The 19,802-nt window shown below is 38.5% G+C and overlaps 2 protein-coding genes across 5 annotated transcripts in view; one reads left to right on the top strand and one right to left on the bottom strand.

Moving 5' to 3' along the window:
• Positions 1-3,371, top strand: part of NUP153 (nucleoporin 153) — a 73,944-nt gene extending 70,573 nt beyond the window's left edge. For all 4 annotated transcript variants that reach the window (XM_037147937.2, XM_037147936.2, XM_037147935.2 and 1 more), the window contains 2 exons: positions 1,494-1,662; positions 2,002-3,371. In XM_037147937.2, the coding sequence (XP_037003832.2) occupies positions 1,494-1,662; positions 2,002-2,083 (251 nt within the window). In that variant the 3' untranslated portion in view covers positions 2,084-3,371. The remainder of the gene's footprint in view (positions 1-1,493; positions 1,663-2,001) is intronic.
• A 3,232-nt stretch (positions 3,372-6,603) lies between these two features.
• Positions 6,604-16,045, bottom strand: FAM8A1 (family with sequence similarity 8 member A1). The gene is made up of 5 exons (XM_037147948.2): positions 15,232-16,045; positions 14,042-14,162; positions 12,343-12,466; positions 11,453-11,592; positions 6,604-9,944 (listed from the first exon to the last, which is right to left on the bottom strand). Exons 1-5 carry the CDS (start codon positions 15,923-15,925, stop codon positions 9,800-9,802), a joined length of 1,224 nt encoding a protein of 407 aa, XP_037003843.2. The 5' UTR covers positions 15,926-16,045; the 3' UTR covers positions 6,604-9,799.
• Positions 16,046-19,802: the final 3,757 nt, after the last annotated feature.

Below are 19,802 nucleotides of genomic sequence, written 5' to 3'. Positions count from 1 at the left end.
GGACATTTAGGTTGTTCCCATCTTTTAGCTATTGTGAATAATGCTGAAGTGAACACAAGAGTCCAAATATTTTTTGAGATACGGATTTCAAAAAATTCGAAATCAGTAATTTTAATTTTGGTATATACCCAGAAAAGGATTACTGGATCATATGATACTTCTATTTTTAATATTTTGAGGAACCTTTGTACTGTTGTTATGCATAGTGACTACCAATTTACATTCCCACCAACAGTGCACCAGGGTTCCCTTTTCTCCATATTCTTGCCAAAACTTATAATTTCTTGTCTTTTTGACAGTAGTCATGCTAACGGGTAAGGTGATATCTCACAGTGGTTTTGAGTTTCATTACCCTGTTCATTAGTGATGTTGAGCATCTTTTCATATAACTGTTCGCCATCTGTATTTTATCTTTGGAGAAATGTCTGTTCAAGCTCTTGCTCATTTTTTAAATAGGGTTATTTAGATTTTTGTGACTATTGAGTTGTAGGAGTTCCTTAAGTATTTTGGATATCAGCCCCTTATCAGATATTAGTTTGGCAAATACTTTCTCCCATTCTGTTGATCATTTTGGACATCTAAATAACATTTGATAATTCTTTGGACATGGATAGGGCATGTAGGTCTTGAATTTCATTGTAGTTTTATCTGACTGTCCTGTGTACTTGGGAAGACCTGGCCTTTAGTATGTTTAGGTCTTTCAGATTCCCCAGAGCAGATCCTTCCCAGTCTCCTGCTTGGAGGGTAAGTCTGTCCTGATTTGCCAGTGTTCCAGGAGCTGAGTCAGAGGAAGGCCGTTCCTCTGACTATTCATGAGGCTGTTCTCCATACTCGTGATATCAACCCACTCTTAATCCTGGTGTTTTCAATATGATGTTGTTGCCTTAAACAGTGCAGAATGACCCTGCCCCCTCTCCAGAGAATAAAGCTTTGTTTTTCTGCTCAGGTAGAAAATGAGAATGAGCATCCATCTCGTTTGGTGTTGGGGAGGGGTTGAACCGGGGCATCTGGTTCTTATTCTTTTTTTTTTTTTAAGTTGCACCTTTATTCTTACTTTTAGAGTTACCTGAAACCTACACCTTCTGGGTATGTGTAGGGTACGGGAATTGCGTCTATTTTCCTTGCTGCTGGGTTACTATTCAACTCCAGTCAGCCTGTTGTCTCCTCTCCCCAATCTTTGTAAAAAGCCCTTTACTATTATTTTAACATAATTTTTGAAGAAGGCGGGCTGAATCGTTTATTAATTCTGCTGTCTTTAACTGGAAGTCCATTCTGCCCTTTTTTCTTTGGTCATGGGTAAGCGGGGTCACTTGTGGGATGTTGTCAAGTATGTTCTGTCAAGTATTTTCAATAGAGAAAATACTCAGTTTTCTTTTAAATGACTATAAGAGAGCTTAGCCGTTTACTATATTTTGTACTAAAGGGTCAGGGTCATTTACAGAAAACTCATTTTTACTTTAATGTTTTTTTTTTTTTTGCTTCAACTATTGTAGGTTCAGTTTTCCAATTTGGCAGCAGCACTACAAATTTCAATTTCACAAACAACAATCCATCAGGAGTCTTCACGTTTGGCGCGAATCTGAGCACACCTGCAGCCTCAGCCCAGCCTTCTGGCTCAGGGGGCTTTCCCTTTACTCAGCTGTCAGCTTCCTTTACCGTGGGGTAAGAGAACTTTTTGTTGAAATGGAGAATTTCACACGGTAAGGGTGCGTGCCAGTGCGTGACTGAGTGTATGTGTTTGTTTTTAAAATCACCAAAGTGCAATATAGTTCAGGTAAAATCAAGTATGTTTTCTAGTATCAATTTACCATATTACAGTTTTGGAGAATCACAGCCTGAAAAAAAAGAGTATGGGGGTTATGTGTGTGGGGGTGCAACAGAAAGTATGGGGACTTGAACCATGTTTCTTCTCTCCCCTTGTCACTGGTCACATTTAGAGTTATATTATGATTCTAAAATTTTGAGCATCATGTCACATTTTGAAGTTTTTATTTTTCACAGGTCAAATGGGAAAAGCGTGTTCTCTTCTGGGACATCAGTTTCTGGTCGCAAGATAAAGACTGCTGTTAGACGCAGGAAATAAAGGTCACAGTGGTGTTTCGCACAAGTTTTAACGGAAGCTGGTGTCTTGCTTTTAGATACTGGATTGTATACTACATGCTGGGGTTATCTGAAGTCAAACCTGCCTAAGGACCTCTTTAATTTTGGAATTTTCCTCTTTACAACAACCCCACCATCACCTCTCGCCATGCCCTTTTAAAAACAATTAATAGCTAGACTGGTGACTGATTCTTCAGCAGAAATATTTTATGATCCAGCAGATTATTCACTGATTTGGCTTAGGCTGGCTGAATTCAGGAGTAGAGCCCGCTCAGTGAATGGCTTTGTATAGAACCTCTTCGTCTGCACCATTATGTGCGTTGATACGCGTTTATGGAACGCATTTAATAATTGTAATTATATCTGAGGAATTCTGTATAGGTTAGAGAATATTGAAATGAATGATTTCTATGCTGAGTTTGTGCTGGTGTATGTGTGAAGTGAGTGAGTTGGGTGTGTTGTGCACTAAAATTTTCTGATAGAGGAAGCCTGATTAAAGAATGGTCCGTGCTAAGGACTTGTTAGATCTAGTTCCTTCTCCACTTAATAATTATATGCTATTTCTATATTTTCATTCTTCTATCACCTGTCTTGCCTTTTTCATTATTTTATTATGAAACTTGTGTAAATACAATTTTGTTTCTGTACTTTTTTTGGCATAACATAAATCTGTGAACTTGAAGTTTTAATTTTGTGTTAGAATTTTTGTTGTTTGTTTAGTCTTGTCTCAGATTTTATTATGTAAATCCCATTATTCAAAGTTGCCTAAATCCATTTGGAAATCTTTAAAAAAATTGGGGATTCTTAAAGTGAATTTATTGGCTTTTCTGATCCAGTTTTGTTTGGACCAAAAACCAGTATTGTACAAAGTATTAAGCATATATTTTTATATTTACTGAAATGGACTGTGGTGACTTTGGATAATAAGGAAAAGTTTAATATTAAAGCCATGTTTATTACAGTATAATTAACATGTTAAACCATGGGATAAATGCCATCAATAAAAAATTGTGAAATCCTTTTTGTTCTGTTAACTCTGGAAGGGGACCTTTTTTATAAAGGTTAAAGATGGTCAGCTAGAAGAGAAGTTTCAGAGAATGCTTTTAAGTGATTTGGATAGCTCCTAAGTGAGGGGGAAAATGTCTGAACTTACATCAAATTGAAAGTTCCTGTGCTTTTTGTCTGGTGCTAGGAATCATGCCTCCTTTGCATATACATAAATTTGGCTTACCTTTTTAAAAATTGGAAATAAACACACAACCATTTCTGTCTATACTTGTATCTTCCTTGATAGATGACTAGATACTGGTTTTCCTTTTTCCCTTTAATTTTTATTTGACTTGAGAGAGAGAGAGAGAGAAATACTGATTTGTTGTTTCACTTATCCATGCATTCATTGGTTGCTTCTTGATTCCCTGACCGGGGATTGAACCCTCAATCTTGGCGTATCAAGATGACACTCCAACCAACTTAGCTATCTGGCCAGGGCTAGACACTGGTTTTTGATTGAGTTCTTGGAGATCTATGGCCTGAGCAGCCCATAAAAACTTCAGTGTTTCTTTTATGTATTTTTTAAAAAATTATTTTACCAAATTTTTTAACTGCATTCTTTTCTGTGGTCCATAAAAGATCTCTTGTGGGACAGCATTTGGTAATTTTATTCTTCAATTTGAATGCACAGTTGTGTTGTGCTGACTTGTGTTTTGCTGAGCTTCCGGTTGGAGTATAGATTCAGAACTCTAAAAGTGTTTAGCTTTTTGGTGTGTGTTTACAATGAAAAAGATATTTTTTAAAATTAAAATATATCTTAAAATATTTTAAGCCATCATCCAGTGCTGGCTTGGGGGTAGAAATTTTGTATTTGTAATGCACATTTGACATGGACCTGTTTGTTTGTGGGCAAACAGTGATGGTGAATGTTGGAAGACGTAAACTGGAAATTTGTGGCTTTATTGCGGAGAAGTTAGTGCCTAACTAAACCACAGGTGCATTCGTTCTTCGCCATTCTCTAGGCCAGTCTGGATGGGAGCATCAGGCTTTTTATTCCAGGAAGGACTTTTCCTAAGAAATTTGCTGGGAAGGTTTTCTTTTACTTAGCAGCTTTTTAAGAAGCAAGTGACTGAGAACCCTAAAGTGGCTTTTCTTAAAAATGAACTTTTGCGGCCCCCTAAACTGAAATATACAGGGCTGTATTCAGGATTCCACACGTGTTTTTTCCATCTCAGTGGCTGTAATTCTCAGGCTACACATGGCAGCTCTGGAGTCTGTGGATGGTAGCTGCTCTAACTTCCAGCCTGTCCCTGTTCAAGCTCAGCAGAGGTATCTCCTTATCGGACTGGCTTAGGCTGTAGACCCCACTTCTGACCCAGTCCTTGTGGTTGTGATAGCAGCCTTGGGCCGGCTAAGGTTATATATGCTCCAACTGAAAATTGAGGGCTGTTTGTGGAAGGAGGGGTAAACATGGAAAGAAAACAGTATTAGCCCAGTTTTCATGCTGCACCAATGGGGAATTGAAAATGATCTCTGAACAGAGCAATGCTTTATGTGGAGTGAATAATTAGGTATGTTTACATAACTTGGTCGACAGACGAGAGGGTCAGTAGTACTCAGTGTACATCAGTATAACTGTCAAATATACATTCTAGGACCTTCTCATTATAGTTTCATTCACTGAGTCTGGGTAGGGTCCAAAAGTCCACATCATTAAATAAGCATTTGGACGACTTGCCACTTCAAGGGTTATGTTGTTTTGAGCAACTTATGATTTCAGGCACTAAGCAAGCAAAAGTATAATTCAGACCATGGAAAAACTTGTCTTTAAACTTCTTAGTAATTTTCCCCAGAAATCATGTTATTAAGATTTCATTTGAAATAAAAGTGGTAGACTAATTTTAACAAATAATCAAGCCTTAAATGGTTTAGCTTGGGAAGAGTTTATAGTTGCTTGCATTGTATTAGTATAGTCACGTGTTGCCTGACCAGGGATATCTTGAGAAATATGGTTAGGTTACTTCGTCGCTGAGCAAACACCATGTAGTGCACTTACATGAACCTAGGTGGGATTGTCTCCTGCACACCTAGGCTGTATGGTGTAGTCTGATGCTCCTGGGCTACAAACCTGTATAACATATTATTGTATTGCACTCCATAGGCACTTACAATGCATTGTGTACTATGATAGTATGACATAGCTATGACAGCACTAGGCAGTGGACTTTTTCCAGTTGTGTATGTGACCCATTGTTGACCAAAGTATTATGCAAGCTGTAACATTTCCTGGGCCCACTAACTTACGTAATTTGAAACGCAATGCAAATTTTACAAAGCTTAGCCTGTGTGTTTAATGAAAACTGACAAATTTGGTATAGTAAAATTGAAGAAATGGGTGTGTTGGGTCTAGCTACATACACCAACTGTATGACCATGTCAGTGCCTTTATTTCCTTATGTATGAGCAATGTTTATAAACTTAAAAGTCCACTCTAGGGCCCTGGCTGGTGTGGCTCAGTGGATTGACTTCCAGCCTGTGAACCAAAGGGTCGCCAGTTTGATTCCCAGTCAGGGCACATGCCTAGGTTGCAGGCCAGGTCCCCAATAGGGGGTGTGCACAAGCAACCACAGATTAATGTTTCCCTCTTTTTCTCCCTCCCTTCTCTAAAAGTATCTTTAAAAATAAAAGTTACTTAAAAAATAAGTCCACTCTAGATCCACAAACTAGATCCAATCAGCTCATAACAGCATTATTGTGTACATGACTCAGACCAGGCTAGTTTAGCAGCATTTAAGTTTATCCTTCCATTATCTTTGTCCTTGAAGAACCTGTTTTGTACCCTGTCCCCTAGATTTGTAAAGGTTACATTAGGAAATTCTTGTAAGACCAGAAGTAAAGTTAAACTGTCCAGCTGTCATTTATTAGCTATGAGACTTGAATTTCTGGTTCCTCATGTGTAATGTATCCTTAACATCTTGCATGATAGGTGGATGGTTAACAGCTTTAAGGAAAGACAGGGTTAGTTTGATATTAAGCTTAATCATCTATGGGTAACTTGAATGACTGGCTAAAAGAATATATCCCAAAAAGTGGATGATTGTTCTCCCATGTACAATGTGCACCTGCGTTTTTGGCCCAGACTTTCAGGGAAAAGGTGTTTTAATTTTTTAATTCAAAGTTATTTGTATTTAGATCCTATTTTTCTATTATGAAGGAATTTTGGCATTTATTTTCGAACATACGGTACCAGAAATTTTATGTAACAAAAACACGGGAAAAGTATTTCAGGTACTACCCCATGTATAAATGCACATGTTTAGTTTTCCCTAAAAAACTTGGGCAAAAAGTACACATTATAAACAGCAAAATATGGTGTTTGGGTAGACCTGTATTTCTGAAAATTCCAGTTTACTGCTATAGACACTCTCCTGAAGGCAGAAAGCTGTATATGAAAGAAAAGTCTCCCTTAGGAGATTCTAAAGCAAACATCAAAGACACAGGCAAAACACACAGTTCATTGGTGACCAAGTGTTTATTGAGACAAAAGAATACAAATTGGTGGCATACAAATTATTGAAAACGATGCCTTATTTAGAGGCAGGGCATTAGATATTTGTGGGTCAAACCCTATATAAGGATGGCAAGGAAATACACATTTAGTTTGAAATGAGGAACTTCACCCAGCGAAGTACATATTTATTGTAAAAGATTCTGACCGCTGGTTATGGGGGAACGGGGAATGGTAAATAATTGAAATGCTTGTCAGATTTTAGGAATACTGTTGTTATTTAGACATATTATTCAAAAGAAAAGCCTGGGATGGGTATAGAATGAAAATATTTAATGCCCTTATTCCCTTCAAAAAGCCCTTTTTTCCCAAATAGCAAATTAATTTTCAACTACCCTCCTTTTGCTGGAAATACATAAGCATCAGTGAAACACAGGGAACATTTTTAGAGTTAAAACAATTTTTACCACCATTTGAAATAAAAAAACACTGAAGATTTATTTTTATAAGACAAAGTGGCCCTCATATATAATACAATTTTTTCCAATTCTAAATACTTGGGTATAATGGGAAGGTAAATGTTTAAATAGAAAGAAGTAACTTCTGAACCAGTCCTACATAAATACCAGTTGGGCAATACTTTATAAAGGCTTAATGTCTAGAAAGGTGTTGGCGTGATCTGTATATCCATACAGACTAGTCTAAAAGCAAAGCTTGCCATCACTCACATTTAACCTCCGCTAGCCGCACCATGAATTAGTGACTTTCTCAGTGTGAACTAGCCACTCGGGTTTCCTTTGGTAATGGGTACTGAGATTTCCTAGATCCCTTAAAGTTAACCATTAGAGCACATTTAATGAAATTGTATTCTCACTCATCTTGACTCCTAATTTTTGTTTCATTATTTGCTTACATTGTAAAAGTCATGAATGTTGTACTGTGAAGACAACTTTCTGGCTTTACCCCTAGAGCTTCAGTATGAGAATTACACTTGATACCGAAAATCATCGTTTCTATAAATTACATATACTAAACAGAAAGGTATTGAGGGATTCTCCACTCTTCCACAACCCCAAGAAAAAAAGGGGCTCCTCTTTTCCCCATTGTTTTGTCATTTCCCTGTCTCCCAATTATTCAGGAGTCAAAATCTCTTTTCCTAAGGGATGAATTCATAAATAGAAGCAGACTTGGGTTTGTTGTTTTGTGTTTTTTTGGTTGTAAAAGCAGACAATATTTCTTTTATAGGGCTATATAGTATAACTTGAATACTGAGATGGATCTAAATGAATCTACATAGGTGTGCACTGTTTTAGGTGTAACAAGGTAAACAGGACTATTAGTTTGCTTTGTTTTACTATATAAATAAAAATAGCCTATATGGCAAAAGCTCCAATATCTGAGAAGAAATAATTCCATTGTTAATGACTGAAGGACATTTCAACTTGGAATTCCCAATCAATGGCAAAAATAGTGTATGTGTATACTAAATGGTACATTTATGTAACATTCCCTAATTTCTAGTTTAACAAATTGAAGGCCCAAAACATTTCCCACAGGCTACAAGTGAGTGATCTGTTTAATACTCTGACACACTGACAGGCTTTCTGTGATGTTGGACTTCATATAAAGTTATTTTGAAAAACATAGTTTATGAAGCTTTACAATAAAAAGGATATTGTTAATGTTTCTATAGCCATAAAATGCAGTTATTTTCAGTTTTAAATATCAAAGAAAACCCTCCTTGAAAAACTGATATAGTGATAATAGATGTGTCTTACATTTGCTAATAAACTTACCATCAAAAATAAAGCCTAGACTGACCCTTTTAAACAATCTAACTATGAACTACCCAACATAATTTAGTGTTTTGTTTTTACTTTTTTTGGGGAAATAATATCCAAGTTGGAGAAAACACCTAAGAAACACAGTTCAGGTAGCTCTCAACACAGCTAACTGGGCCATCTAACAAAAAGCACAAACACACCTGCAACTCCTTAACTTTGTTTCAATAGAAAAATAAATTAAAATGGCAATACAGTGTTACTTTGCTTAACATTTCCCTCAAACCACCAACCCTGGCAGGCCCAAAATAGAAGATTTTGGCTCACAGAACCAAAGAACTTAATACCTTGAAATACCCCTCTTTCTTGTTTCAGAACATCTGTAATGGTAAAACTGCTAGTATTTCACAGGCTACCAGTAGTCAATCATGAAACATTCAGATTGTGTAACTCAATGTTTCAAAAGTTATGAGGCTAATAAAATGTAAAAAGAAAGTAGTGTGTAAATATATCCTGTGTTTAAAGAGAAGTTATATTCAGAACACTGAAAAGCACTAATACTTTCTTCATGCTGCACACATACTGGGAATATGGTTTTACAGTGAATATGCAATGGTTTGATGGAAGTAATTTTTCTTCACTTACAGTTTGGTTTAGGGCACTAAAAATACCTGCACATGAATTTTAAGTTTATAGTACCCCCCCCCATTAAAAGTAATCACTAACTTTTCTTTAAAAAGTCCATGTTAATATAACAATATGACAATACTTTTTCATCATCATGCAACTTGCCCCAAAATACATGTTGAAGCATTAAGAGTAGCTGTATACTGCAGTACAGACTTTAAAACTTCAGGTAAGGGAACTGCTAGGCCTGCCTCACTTGTCCCTTTCTCGCCACTAACTCACCACCTCCAGCAATAGGAGATTAAGTGGCTTATCAAATTTGTGTCCTCACTTCCTGCCCCTCCCCCCAAAAGCAAAGACAATTTCCCCAAGAAGTGATCACTAACAGATGAATAATGTGTTTACAAAACACAACTGGATGTCTTCCATCATTTTGGGATAAACCAAAATAAATTTTTAAAGTTTCATTTGGAGATTTCAAAGCTGAAAATGCTTTCAGCAAATTCTAATGCCTTAGATCTTAGTATGCACTGTCCACTGTTGATTAGGAAACCACTTGCTTTCTTTTTGATCTAAAATTTTAATACTTGAATTCAACAGGTTTTTCTTCTGGAAAAGTGCTTGGCATTGAAGTAAAATCAATACTTTCAAAATAGCCACCGGTATCACACTGGAGCGACTGCTTTAATTTCTAAATTACCAATTAATGTTAACTCGGATACTGGTGGCCTTGATACATAATTTAGTCTTGTCATTATTCCAGACAGTACGGAATTCAGGGCTTTGGGGGGCATCATCTGACCCCATTTCTTTTTACCACAATGGTTCCTGCTACAATGTCATAGGCTGTTCGATTATGCTGGAAAAAGAGCAGTGTGATGAAAGCAGGGAAAAAAGAAGCTATAGAAAAATTCTTGATCAAAGCTCGTATAGTGGACCTAAGAATAAAAAATAAAGCAAAAAATCAGATAAATGGTATACCCATCACATATAGATGACTATTCTATCAAGTTCAAAATATGTATTTAAAACACAAAGTATAGTTGAGAATTTTTACCTTTGATATCTGAGTTACTGTCAAATATATGCTCAAACTATCTCAGCCAGTTCTAAAGATTTCATCAACATAGAAGACTGGAGCTTTCACATGAAAAGCAGTGATATGTCTAACAATGCAAACCAAAGTTTATAGTGTTTTGCCAGAAGAAAACCATTCCCTTTAGTTACCTTTTCTATAGTCACTCGTTCCTGTGTGTTTTCAGTATTTAAATTGAGTACACTTAACTGCAGTCTCATTTTTTATCTTTCATGAGGCACTAGCCTTTTTTTCACCCTCACCCAAGGACATGCTGACTGATTTTAGAGGGGAAAGGAGCAAGGGAGGGAGGAAAACATAAATGTGAGAAATAGAAGGCGTCTCTTGTATGCTTCCTTACCAGGGATTGAACCTGCAACCTAGGCAAGTGCCCCGACCAGAAATCAAACTCGAGACCTCTAGGTTTATGGGAGGATACTCCAATCCACTGAGCCACACTGCTCAGGGCAGCACTGGCACTTTAAATTACCGTGTTAAAACTTTTATCAGCTCTCTTTCTTTGTGAGATCTTGTGATTTAAAAACTTAAAAAAAGAGAAAACTTTCAATAGCAGAGAATGGAGAATTATCCTACAAATATTAAGATTTTTGTATTTTAGTATACTCAAAGGCTATAGAAAAGCACAAGGGCTAAGAGTGGGCTCTGGAGCCAGACAGTTGGTTTCAGACCTACTTCCTAGAAATCACAAGTTGTGTTCTACATCCATAAAAAAGGGGTAATGGTACCTGTGTTATAAGGTACCATTATCCCTTTTTACAGGGGTAATGTTAGTTACAATCCAACTCTGAATCATTCGGGCAGCAATTCCAGCCAGTATCTTATTTTGCTCAAACAATTACACCTATTCACCTTCACCATTATCCCCCTTTGTACTTTCCCCCAGAAGCAGATGCCAACAGCTAACCTTGAGTACTGGGAGTATTACAAGCAGGATGCATGCACTGTTACTAAAACTCTTACTACCTATTTAAGATGGTAGGATGACAGGTATTACCAAGTGGAGGCTCAAGGCAGATCAGTACCTGGACCCAATATCCACAGGGCTAGAGAATAAAAAAGCTAGGCAAGGCAAGAAGCACTGACATAGCATTGACATCCAAATCATCCTTTCATTACAGTGACTTGTATTTCATCAAATGATTCTCCTGAAAATGTCTACTGAAGAAGGATCTACGATTATTTAATTGAAAAAACTCAAACTTTGTTTTAATGTAAGCCTATTATAATATGCCACGGAGAAAAAATACCAACATCCTAAAAATACTATATTAAATGGTATCTTATGAATGATATTGACAACTAAAAGTTTGTAATTTTCAGAATACATAGTAGAATAAGATAAGAACTTACGTTGTAATGCTAACATTTGAGGAAGGAATCACTAAAACCCGACTTGGTGCAATAAGCACTGATGTATCACATGTCACAACTCGAAGCCCCAGCAGGAACTTCCCTGGGGTAGCTCCACCTGCTCCCCAAATGCAAATGATCTAAGGAAAGAAGGATAATTCAGAAATTTACTAGCTCAAACACCAATTTTATTTTTTTATTGATTTTTAGAGAGGGAGGAAGGGAGAGACAAACATGGATTAGTTGTTCCACTTATCCATGCGTTCACTGGTGGTTTCTTGTATGTGCCCCAACTGGGGATTGAGCCCCCAACCTTGGCATGTCAGGAGGATGCACTAACCAATCTAACTACCCAGCCACGACTCAACCATACCAACTTTAAGAGTAAGTTTTTCTGCCATATTATTGATGTTTTAAAAATTTCAACTTGAAAGAATTTCACAGAATACTCAAAAGGCAGACCTTTCAATATCTATTCTTAAGCTGTTAAGAGAACATCTTCAATACCACCAGCTGTTTACTGTAATGTTTTTTAATATCTATTCTTAAGCTGTTAAGAGAACATTCTTCAGTACCACCAGTTGATTACTGTAATGTTTTTTAATGATCCGCTTGTTTCTATGGAAAAATACATTTCAAGTTCCACAACTAATTTACAAATACATTTAGATGATGGGACAGAAATACAGTACAGAGAAATTATAGAATGTCTCTACTCAGAGAGTTCTTTTTTTTTTAATTTGAAAAGTTTTATGTTAAAAATATTTGGAAAAATGGAGACATTTGACAAATACATAAGTAATTGTAAATTTCCATTATTTTTTTCCTTGCACTGATAATCTAAAATTAGATAGTTAAGTATCTAATATTTGCTGAAGTCAGTAGCTTACCTCATAGAAACAAACTAATAATCTGTATATAAGAGCCACAACCATCATTTTCTGCAAGTCTTCCATTGATGTGTCTTCATCTATTTCTTCTATTATATAATGCATAGCAAACTTAGAGATATCCCTACACAAAATAATAGTTTTGGGTTATAAAGAATTAGTTATCAGATGAGTTACATTGACTTTTGTTTTCTATTAGTGTTAGTCATAAACTTTAATTGAAATTCTAAACTAATCGTTAGGTTTCCAGCCATCTAGTTTCATAAAACGTTAGCTTATTCAAGAAACAGCACTATCATGAGCAGGCACTGTCCAAACCCTGGGGATATAATGGTGAGTGAATTCAACATGGTGTCTGCCTTCATGGAGATTCTAACCAAGCAGGAAGGCAGAACGGTGAGTAATAATAAAGTGAGATGAGAGGTGTGATAGAAAACCATAGTGTACTATTGAAACACATACCAGGTACATTTAACTTGTGAAGCTTCCCAGAAATGGCATTTAAGCTTAGATCTGAAGGATGACAGAAATTAGCCAGACTAGTAAGGGAGAAGTTTCAGAGAGAGGGACTAACAAGGGAGAAGGCCTTGCAGCAAGACAGTGATGGAAGGTATATACAGTTTGGGATGGCTCAAATATTAAGTATAAGAGGTAACGGTGATTATGAAAGAAGGGTATCTTAAAATTAAACCATACAAAGACAAGACTTTATCCTGGTGACAATGAGAAAGCACTGAAGGAAGTGCTTTAAGGCAGGAAAGGAGCAGAATCACTTTATCATCTCTTTGCGTGTACATCAGAGACCACATTGAATTACAACAGGAGACTGAAACATCAGTTAGAAAACTTTTGCTATGATCCAGGCAACAGATGAGTCACTGAACTAGAAGGAATTATTAAAAAATGGTCTGGGTTGAAGGTTATTCAGGAGACTCAACAGGAAGGAGTTGGTACTTGGACATGTAAGAGAGTAATCAATGAAGAGACAGAAAGGAAACACAGTATCACTCAGGTTCCTGGCAAGAGCCCTGAAATTTGACTACAAGGGTTTGTGTCTGTCACTTATCATCTTCACAACTTTGTAAATTCTGGGCTTCTTGTAAACCCAAATTTCGATCTCTTCAAAAATGGAGGCATTAACCTCTACAGCTCATAATGGTGTAAGATTGAGAATCCATATAAAGAGGTGAGCTCAACGCCTAGCACATAGAAGATAATTAGCAAGTGATAATTACTACTATGATTATTAATACGAAAGGTGGGTTATTCAAATAGCACACTCCGCAGTTCACTTGGGACTTCCCTGATAACATAAGCAATCCCATTTGGAAATGCCATCTAGCTGATTAACACAGTTCATCCTCCAAAAGCTCTTAATAGTAGCAAAAGGGAAATGAGTTCTGCCTCCTGAGAAAATAGTTGAATAAAATCAAACCAGGCTTGGGAGCTCCTTTTACCTATTTTTTGATGGGTGAGATTCCCACAGCTTTCCCAGAATTTATTAAGTGTTACTCTCTTTTTTATAGTTATTTCTTAAAACTAAGAGGAAAGAAAACAAATCTCTAACAGCTCCTATAAAAAAAGTCACAACACTGGCAAGCTGATTGTCCATATGGTCACTTGCATGCATAAACAGAATTCAACAAGATTCCTAGACAGCAGGTTTTAATAAGCCTTTCTGCACGTATTCTTAACTTACTTTATTCCACTGAGGTGCATAATGCTTAAGACAATGGTTGCTTTTATAAAAAAGAGAATAAGGAAATCCACCATCTCTGCCATAAATCTGTGGGCCAAGGATGGAATAACATACTCTCTTCCTGTAAATTAAAAAAGAAAAGTTAGGAAAACGAATCATTTCACATAGGCCTTGGAACCCCAAGCTAGCTAAACAAATGGAGAATGTAAAGTCAAGGTACAACTTGCTAATAACACACACACACACAACCTTGCAACAGTCATTGGCATTGACTCCACCCATAGTACATGTTATTAAAATACAGCAACACCATTCCACTATTTATGAAGAGTTTCACTTCAATGTTTAAAAAATGACTTCACAGGTAAATTTACTTATTCAAGGTACTCTCATTTCACTAGGCACTCAGAAGAACTGAGGTGATCACAAGCCTGTGACACTATATATTTTTAGTAAAAATTAGGGTTCAGTGTAGACAATCAGCACAAAATAAATCCCTGTGTTCATTTTACCTCTTAACTGTTTGTCTTGCTTTCTTTGTAGTAATACATCAATGTGTCATAATGAATTCTGAATGGGATCAAATTTAGAACCTTGTCCCGTACATCTGTGGCTGAATAAAGTAAACTAAACGATAAACTAAAAGGAGTAACTAAGGCAAATTATTCTAATTCTTCTACAGAAGTAAACACAATATAAAGGTCATTCAGCTAGGACCAGTCAAAGGTTCATAACTCCATTTTTATACACGTAAACCTCCTTTTATGTCCATCAGTTCCACTGTCCTTAACAGAAAGGCAATACAGAACTATTAATTCTGTATTACCATATATTCTATAATATAGAGATAATATGCAATAAATCTACGTCTGGATTATTTCCAGCGTTACCCGTCAATCCCCCGACACCCACCCCCACCCCCACGCCTGTTTGCGATCCGAGAATTAAGTTTTCAATCTCGTTCTCCCGAGTGTGGAAATGAAGAGGATGGTCTAAGGAGCAGAGATTTCTTGAACGACTAGTCCCAGGTCTAAATGAAGAAGAAACTGTACAGCCTCTGTGTACAGTTTGGGAATTTAAGGCCCGGGCAAACTACAGCTGAAGCGCACGAAAAGCGAGCCCAGTCCACCTTCCCTGCAGTCCCCTCAGGACCCTTCCGCTCTGCCCCACCGCTCGCGGGCACTTCTCACCTGCCTGGCGCCCGGTCTCGCTGGGTGCTCGCGAAGGGCCGGCGGATCCCACCCTCGTTGCCGGGGTTGTCCGGACGGGCCCCTGAACGTGAGGGGCACGGGATCCCGGGCCCGCGACTGGAGCAGGAGTGCCAGTGCCGGGAGCCGCCCCCGGGTCAGGCCCCGCAGTCGCCGCGCTCAGGAAGTAGAAGGGGTTGTAATAGCCCAGGTGCAGGGGCGGCGGCGCCGTGGCCTGGGGGGCGGCCCCGCCGCCCGAGGGGTAGCTGGGCGGGGGCGGCTGCGAGCTGCAGTAGGCTGGGAAGGCGGCCAGGCAGCTGTGCCAGGTGAGGTAGCCGCAGTAAGACTGCCACAGCCATTCGTGCACCTGCCGGGAGTACTCGCGAGCGCTCAGCCGCGCCGGCTTCTCCCGCAGCGACCCGGACTCGGGTGTCTCGCAGCCCGCCGGCTCCTGAAGCCCTGCGTGGCAGTCGGGCGCCGCCTCCGCGCGATTCCCGGGCTCGGGCTCGTGATCCGGCTCCTCCGCGGCCGCGGAGAGCGCGAGGCCCGGGGCCCGAGGTTCGGCCTGTGGTGCGTCCTGGGGGCGTGGGGAGGCGGCGGCAAGAGGGCCTCTCAGGGATGGGACCGGTTCATGGTCTCCTCCGCCGTCGTCCTGCCCAGGAGGGCGGCCTTCGGCCTCCTCGGGCCCCTCTGCCATCTTCGCCTCAGCAGCACCCTCCGCTGTCTGGTCACTGCGCCTTCTCCCCTCTCTACTGTCCCTCCCCAACGGTCCAGTAGCCACCGCAGCAGCCACAGGCGTCAACAATCCGCCACCGGAAGCGGAAACCCCGCCCCTGTGCAGCGCAGCCAGCCGCAGGGCGGAGCGCAGTTTCTGGGGGAGAGTGCAGGGGTGGTGGGGCAGAGGTCCTCAGCAGGCATGGAGGTGGGCGGCTTCTACGCCCACAGTCCTTGATTTATAGGTTGCTGTGCCGAGACAATTACTAACCGATCAAACCCCCAACCCCTAAAGTCTTAATGAAGTCCAAGGCAGGGATGGCTTCAGATAATCTAATCCCACAGGAGCCTGACTCAGGAGAGGCTTCTAGTGCTGGAGGAGAATTTCCTAGAAAGCTCTCTGAAATTGGCGTCGCTTTCTCTTCGCTTTTTCTATTACCGAGCCTCGTTTGTTTTGCTCTCTGGGCACAGAAGTTGTTGCTTATTTCCTCCTTGCAGTCATTCTAATTAACTAGTGCTCGGCCATTTGTACTCAAGGTGTTACAGATATATGCCTTTAAGAGGTTAAGAAATTAATAAACGAAACTGGGACATATGTCAAGAGAGTGGCTCAGCTGCAGAGATTTTGATTGTAGGAGAAGGGAAGAGGGATTATTTCAGACAGTCAGATTCAGGAAAATACCACAGGGCAGCTGATGATATTGGGAGAACTGTGTGAAGTCCTAAGGAGCCTACTTTGAGGGGGACTGAGCCATCATTGTCCTATGTACAATGTTTCTTGTTTCTCGTATCTTCTTCAATAAATGTCTCTGTTTTTTTGTATTATATGGCTGGATACCTTCTGGACAGATCTATATATAGTACCTTAGATCTGTATATTTGTATTTTAATATACTTTTCTATGTCTTAAGTTGATCGATAGCAGCATATATGTACTATACAGAAGACTTACAAGGGCCAAGTATTGTGTGTATACTTGTTAATAAGGATGTAATAAGGTCGCATTCCTATTGACTTTTCTCTGGGAGATGTAAAAGGTGTAATCTTTTGCCCTTAAAAAACTAATGATTTAGAGCTGGGGGGGCAGTGGACTGGGATGGGAGTAAAAGGCAAAAAACTACTTGAACAACAATTAAAATTAAAAAAAACCTAATGATTTGGTTAAAGGGAAGGACTTTGATGAACCATCTGAATACCTGTTGAAGACAATATGAGTATAATATGAATCCGAAGTAAGGGAAAGATCATGGTAGTCTTTAGCTAGAAAGTTTACCCTTACAAGTATGTTTTTAAAGTCAACTGTGAGGCAGATGTAATGTTTAAACAAAAAACATTCCAAGTTTGGGTGGCAGAGACAGGAGGAGCAGGAACAGAGAAATGAAGATGGCATGGAACAAGGGTGAAATACTGTGATTGTTGAAGACATGGACTTTGTTTTGAATAACACTGATTGTATAATAGCTGGTACAGTGCCACCCACGTAGCAGAGAGTTAATCAGGGTTATTGGTTGCAATCATCACAAATTTAATTGCAACTGATTTAATGGAGAAAATTGTAAGTGAATTTTTTTTACTGACTTGGATAACTAAAAAGAGCAGGAGTAGTTTAGGTTTAAAGGATATCTAGATACAGATAATCAAATGATAACCTCAGGGGTCACTTCCTTTTTCTCTCACTGACTTTGCTTCTGAGAAAAGTAAGAGTGTTTCTCTTTTTGTAATAAGAAAACTTCATTTTAACTGGCTTCAGCAAAAAAGAATTTTGCCTTCCCTTACCTAACCAACAATTTCAGAGCTTCTACATTTAATAGACATTTCAAAAGAGAGAAGAGAGGCAGAGTTCAAAGAAATACTGGCCAATGATTTTCTTGAATTAAAGAAAAAGATTACTCTTTAGATTGAAGAAATATCAAATCTTGAGAAAATAACATAGATCATAATGAATTTAAAGAAAAATTTAATGATCTTAAGAACAGCATTTAAAATATATCCTACCTAAAGAAATGACATTTAGACAGGAAGCCAAACTTGCGAAAGTAAAAATATATGCTGAAGATAGTGAAAAATAGATATATTACAGAGGGGAAATTATTGACAACCTTGGATGCTCTAACCAAGTGAATCATCACTCAGGAATGAGGATGCAGTGTAATGGACTACCACAAATCTGAACAACATCCTGATCAACCTTGACCCCTCTGATCACACTCAGCTAAGGATTAAAGTCTCAGAGATATAGAAAGAGAATATTCATGAGTCAAAATATAAATGGATTCTAGAAATGTAGTGGTATGTGAGTTGGAATATGCATGAATTCCCACGTAGAAACAGTATATAGTAAAGCCAAAAATACATGGAAGAACATTTGCCACAAAAGTATTGTGGATGACAGATAACTCCACAAACCCCCAAATTGCATTCACAAATGCAAAACTTTCACAGGGACAGTACTAAAAAAGTCACTTAAAAGCTATAAACATATTAAAATCATATAGGACATGAAGGAGTAAAAACAGAATGAGGAAAAACTTAGAAATGAAGCAACAGAAGTTGAGAAAGAAATAGAAATAAAATAAAAAATGATTTCAGAAAAGAATACTATTCTAGAAGGAACACAGGAGTAAACAAACACAATAGACGTGCCCAAGAGAACTAAAATTTAAATATGAGATTTTCTTGAGTGTAAAAGAAATACAGAAAGACACTAAATGATTTGAGAGAAATGATAGATATTGGAAATAGGCAAAAAGATCCAACACAGGGATAAAGTGTGTCTGATAAATAAAACCAATCTAGCTAACAGAACAAATACAACACATTATAATTCAAGAACACTTTTTTCTGTAATATATATTATATTTACATATACTCACATTTTATATACACGTGTATATACATATTTGAAACGTACTGAAAGAGCATACCGTGTATCTGAGAACACTGAGAATGAACAACAATATGTATTCTCGTAAAATTACTGGATTTCACATTTTGAAAAGTGGTTACCAGGCCAAAAAAGTAACTTATGAGCAGAAGAAAATTGGTTAATCAAGACTTCAACATTAACACTTCATGTGAGAGGAAAATGATGAGACATTTAAAATGTTCAAAGAAAGAAAATAAGAACCAAGGTTTTTGTATTCAGCAAAACCAACTTTCAAGTTTAAAAGCATAGACTTACTTTGTTATCAACTGAGGTAACTGAGAGAACATTATTTATTCACTTGAGTCCTTCTTGAGCACTTCACTACAAATGAAGCACAGCCACCCAAATGACTGACTGACAGACAATGCCAAGAGAATGGGTGAACATTAAATATTTCATTATATCTAGAACTAAGACTAAAGGAAGGTTTGTTTCAGACAGGGTCTGGTCAGGAGGGAAAAAAAAATCACACAGTAATTTGAACAGAAAATTTTTATTATAAAGACTTAGTGGAATTGGAATGAAGGGGAGTTAGCTGCTAAGAGGCAGAGGTAACCCCTACAATACAGGAACGGTAGGTACAGGGAGCAGCCACCACTTCTAGGACTGCAATAGACTGGCCGAGGAAGAGCTCCCCTGCTCTCCACCCTACCAACACCTCCGCCCCGCCCCCACCTGCATTTCGCTGCTAGAGAGGGCACGGCTGTGGCTCACTAGTCAAAGTTCATTGAGGTGTGACCTCAGTGGGACTCATTAGAAATTCTCTCTCTGGAATTCTGGGAGAAGCAATTGACAAGGAGGCGACTTCATCTCAGAGTTCACTGCAAAGTGCCCACAGAACCCACTTACAGAAAGGTGCTTTGCCAGCAGCATATTATAAAGCCATCTAGGGAGCAGTGTACTGGGGGAAGCTGCCCTGGGAAGTTTCTGCTTG

The sequence above is a fragment of the Artibeus jamaicensis genome, unplaced genomic scaffold (assembly GCF_021234435.1).
Source record: "Artibeus jamaicensis isolate MK-2021 breed Jamaican fruit bat unplaced genomic scaffold, CSHL_Jam_final contig_482, whole genome shotgun sequence".
Classification (NCBI taxonomy): domain Eukaryota; kingdom Metazoa; phylum Chordata; class Mammalia; order Chiroptera; family Phyllostomidae; genus Artibeus; species Artibeus jamaicensis.
The sequence above is the reverse complement of the archived record's forward strand: the minus strand, read 5'-3'. Positions and strand labels throughout refer to the sequence as shown.

What these genes read in the sequence shown, in the direction of transcription:
- FAM8A1 (XM_037147948.2), bottom strand. Translation starts at nt 15,925, where the DNA reads ATGGCAGAGGGGCCCGAGGAGGCCGAAGGCCGCCCTCCTGGGCAGGAC. An exon ending in CGAGACCGGGCGCCAGGCAG is followed by an intron (nt 14,163 to 15,231) that starts GTGAGAAGTGCC and finishes TTTAATTTACAG; the next exon opens with GAAGAGAGTATGTTATTCCA. An exon ending in TCAAATGTTAGCATTACAAC is followed by an intron (nt 9,945 to 11,452) that starts GTAAGTTCTTAT and finishes TTTTATTCTTAG; the next exon opens with GTCCACTATACGAGCTTTGA.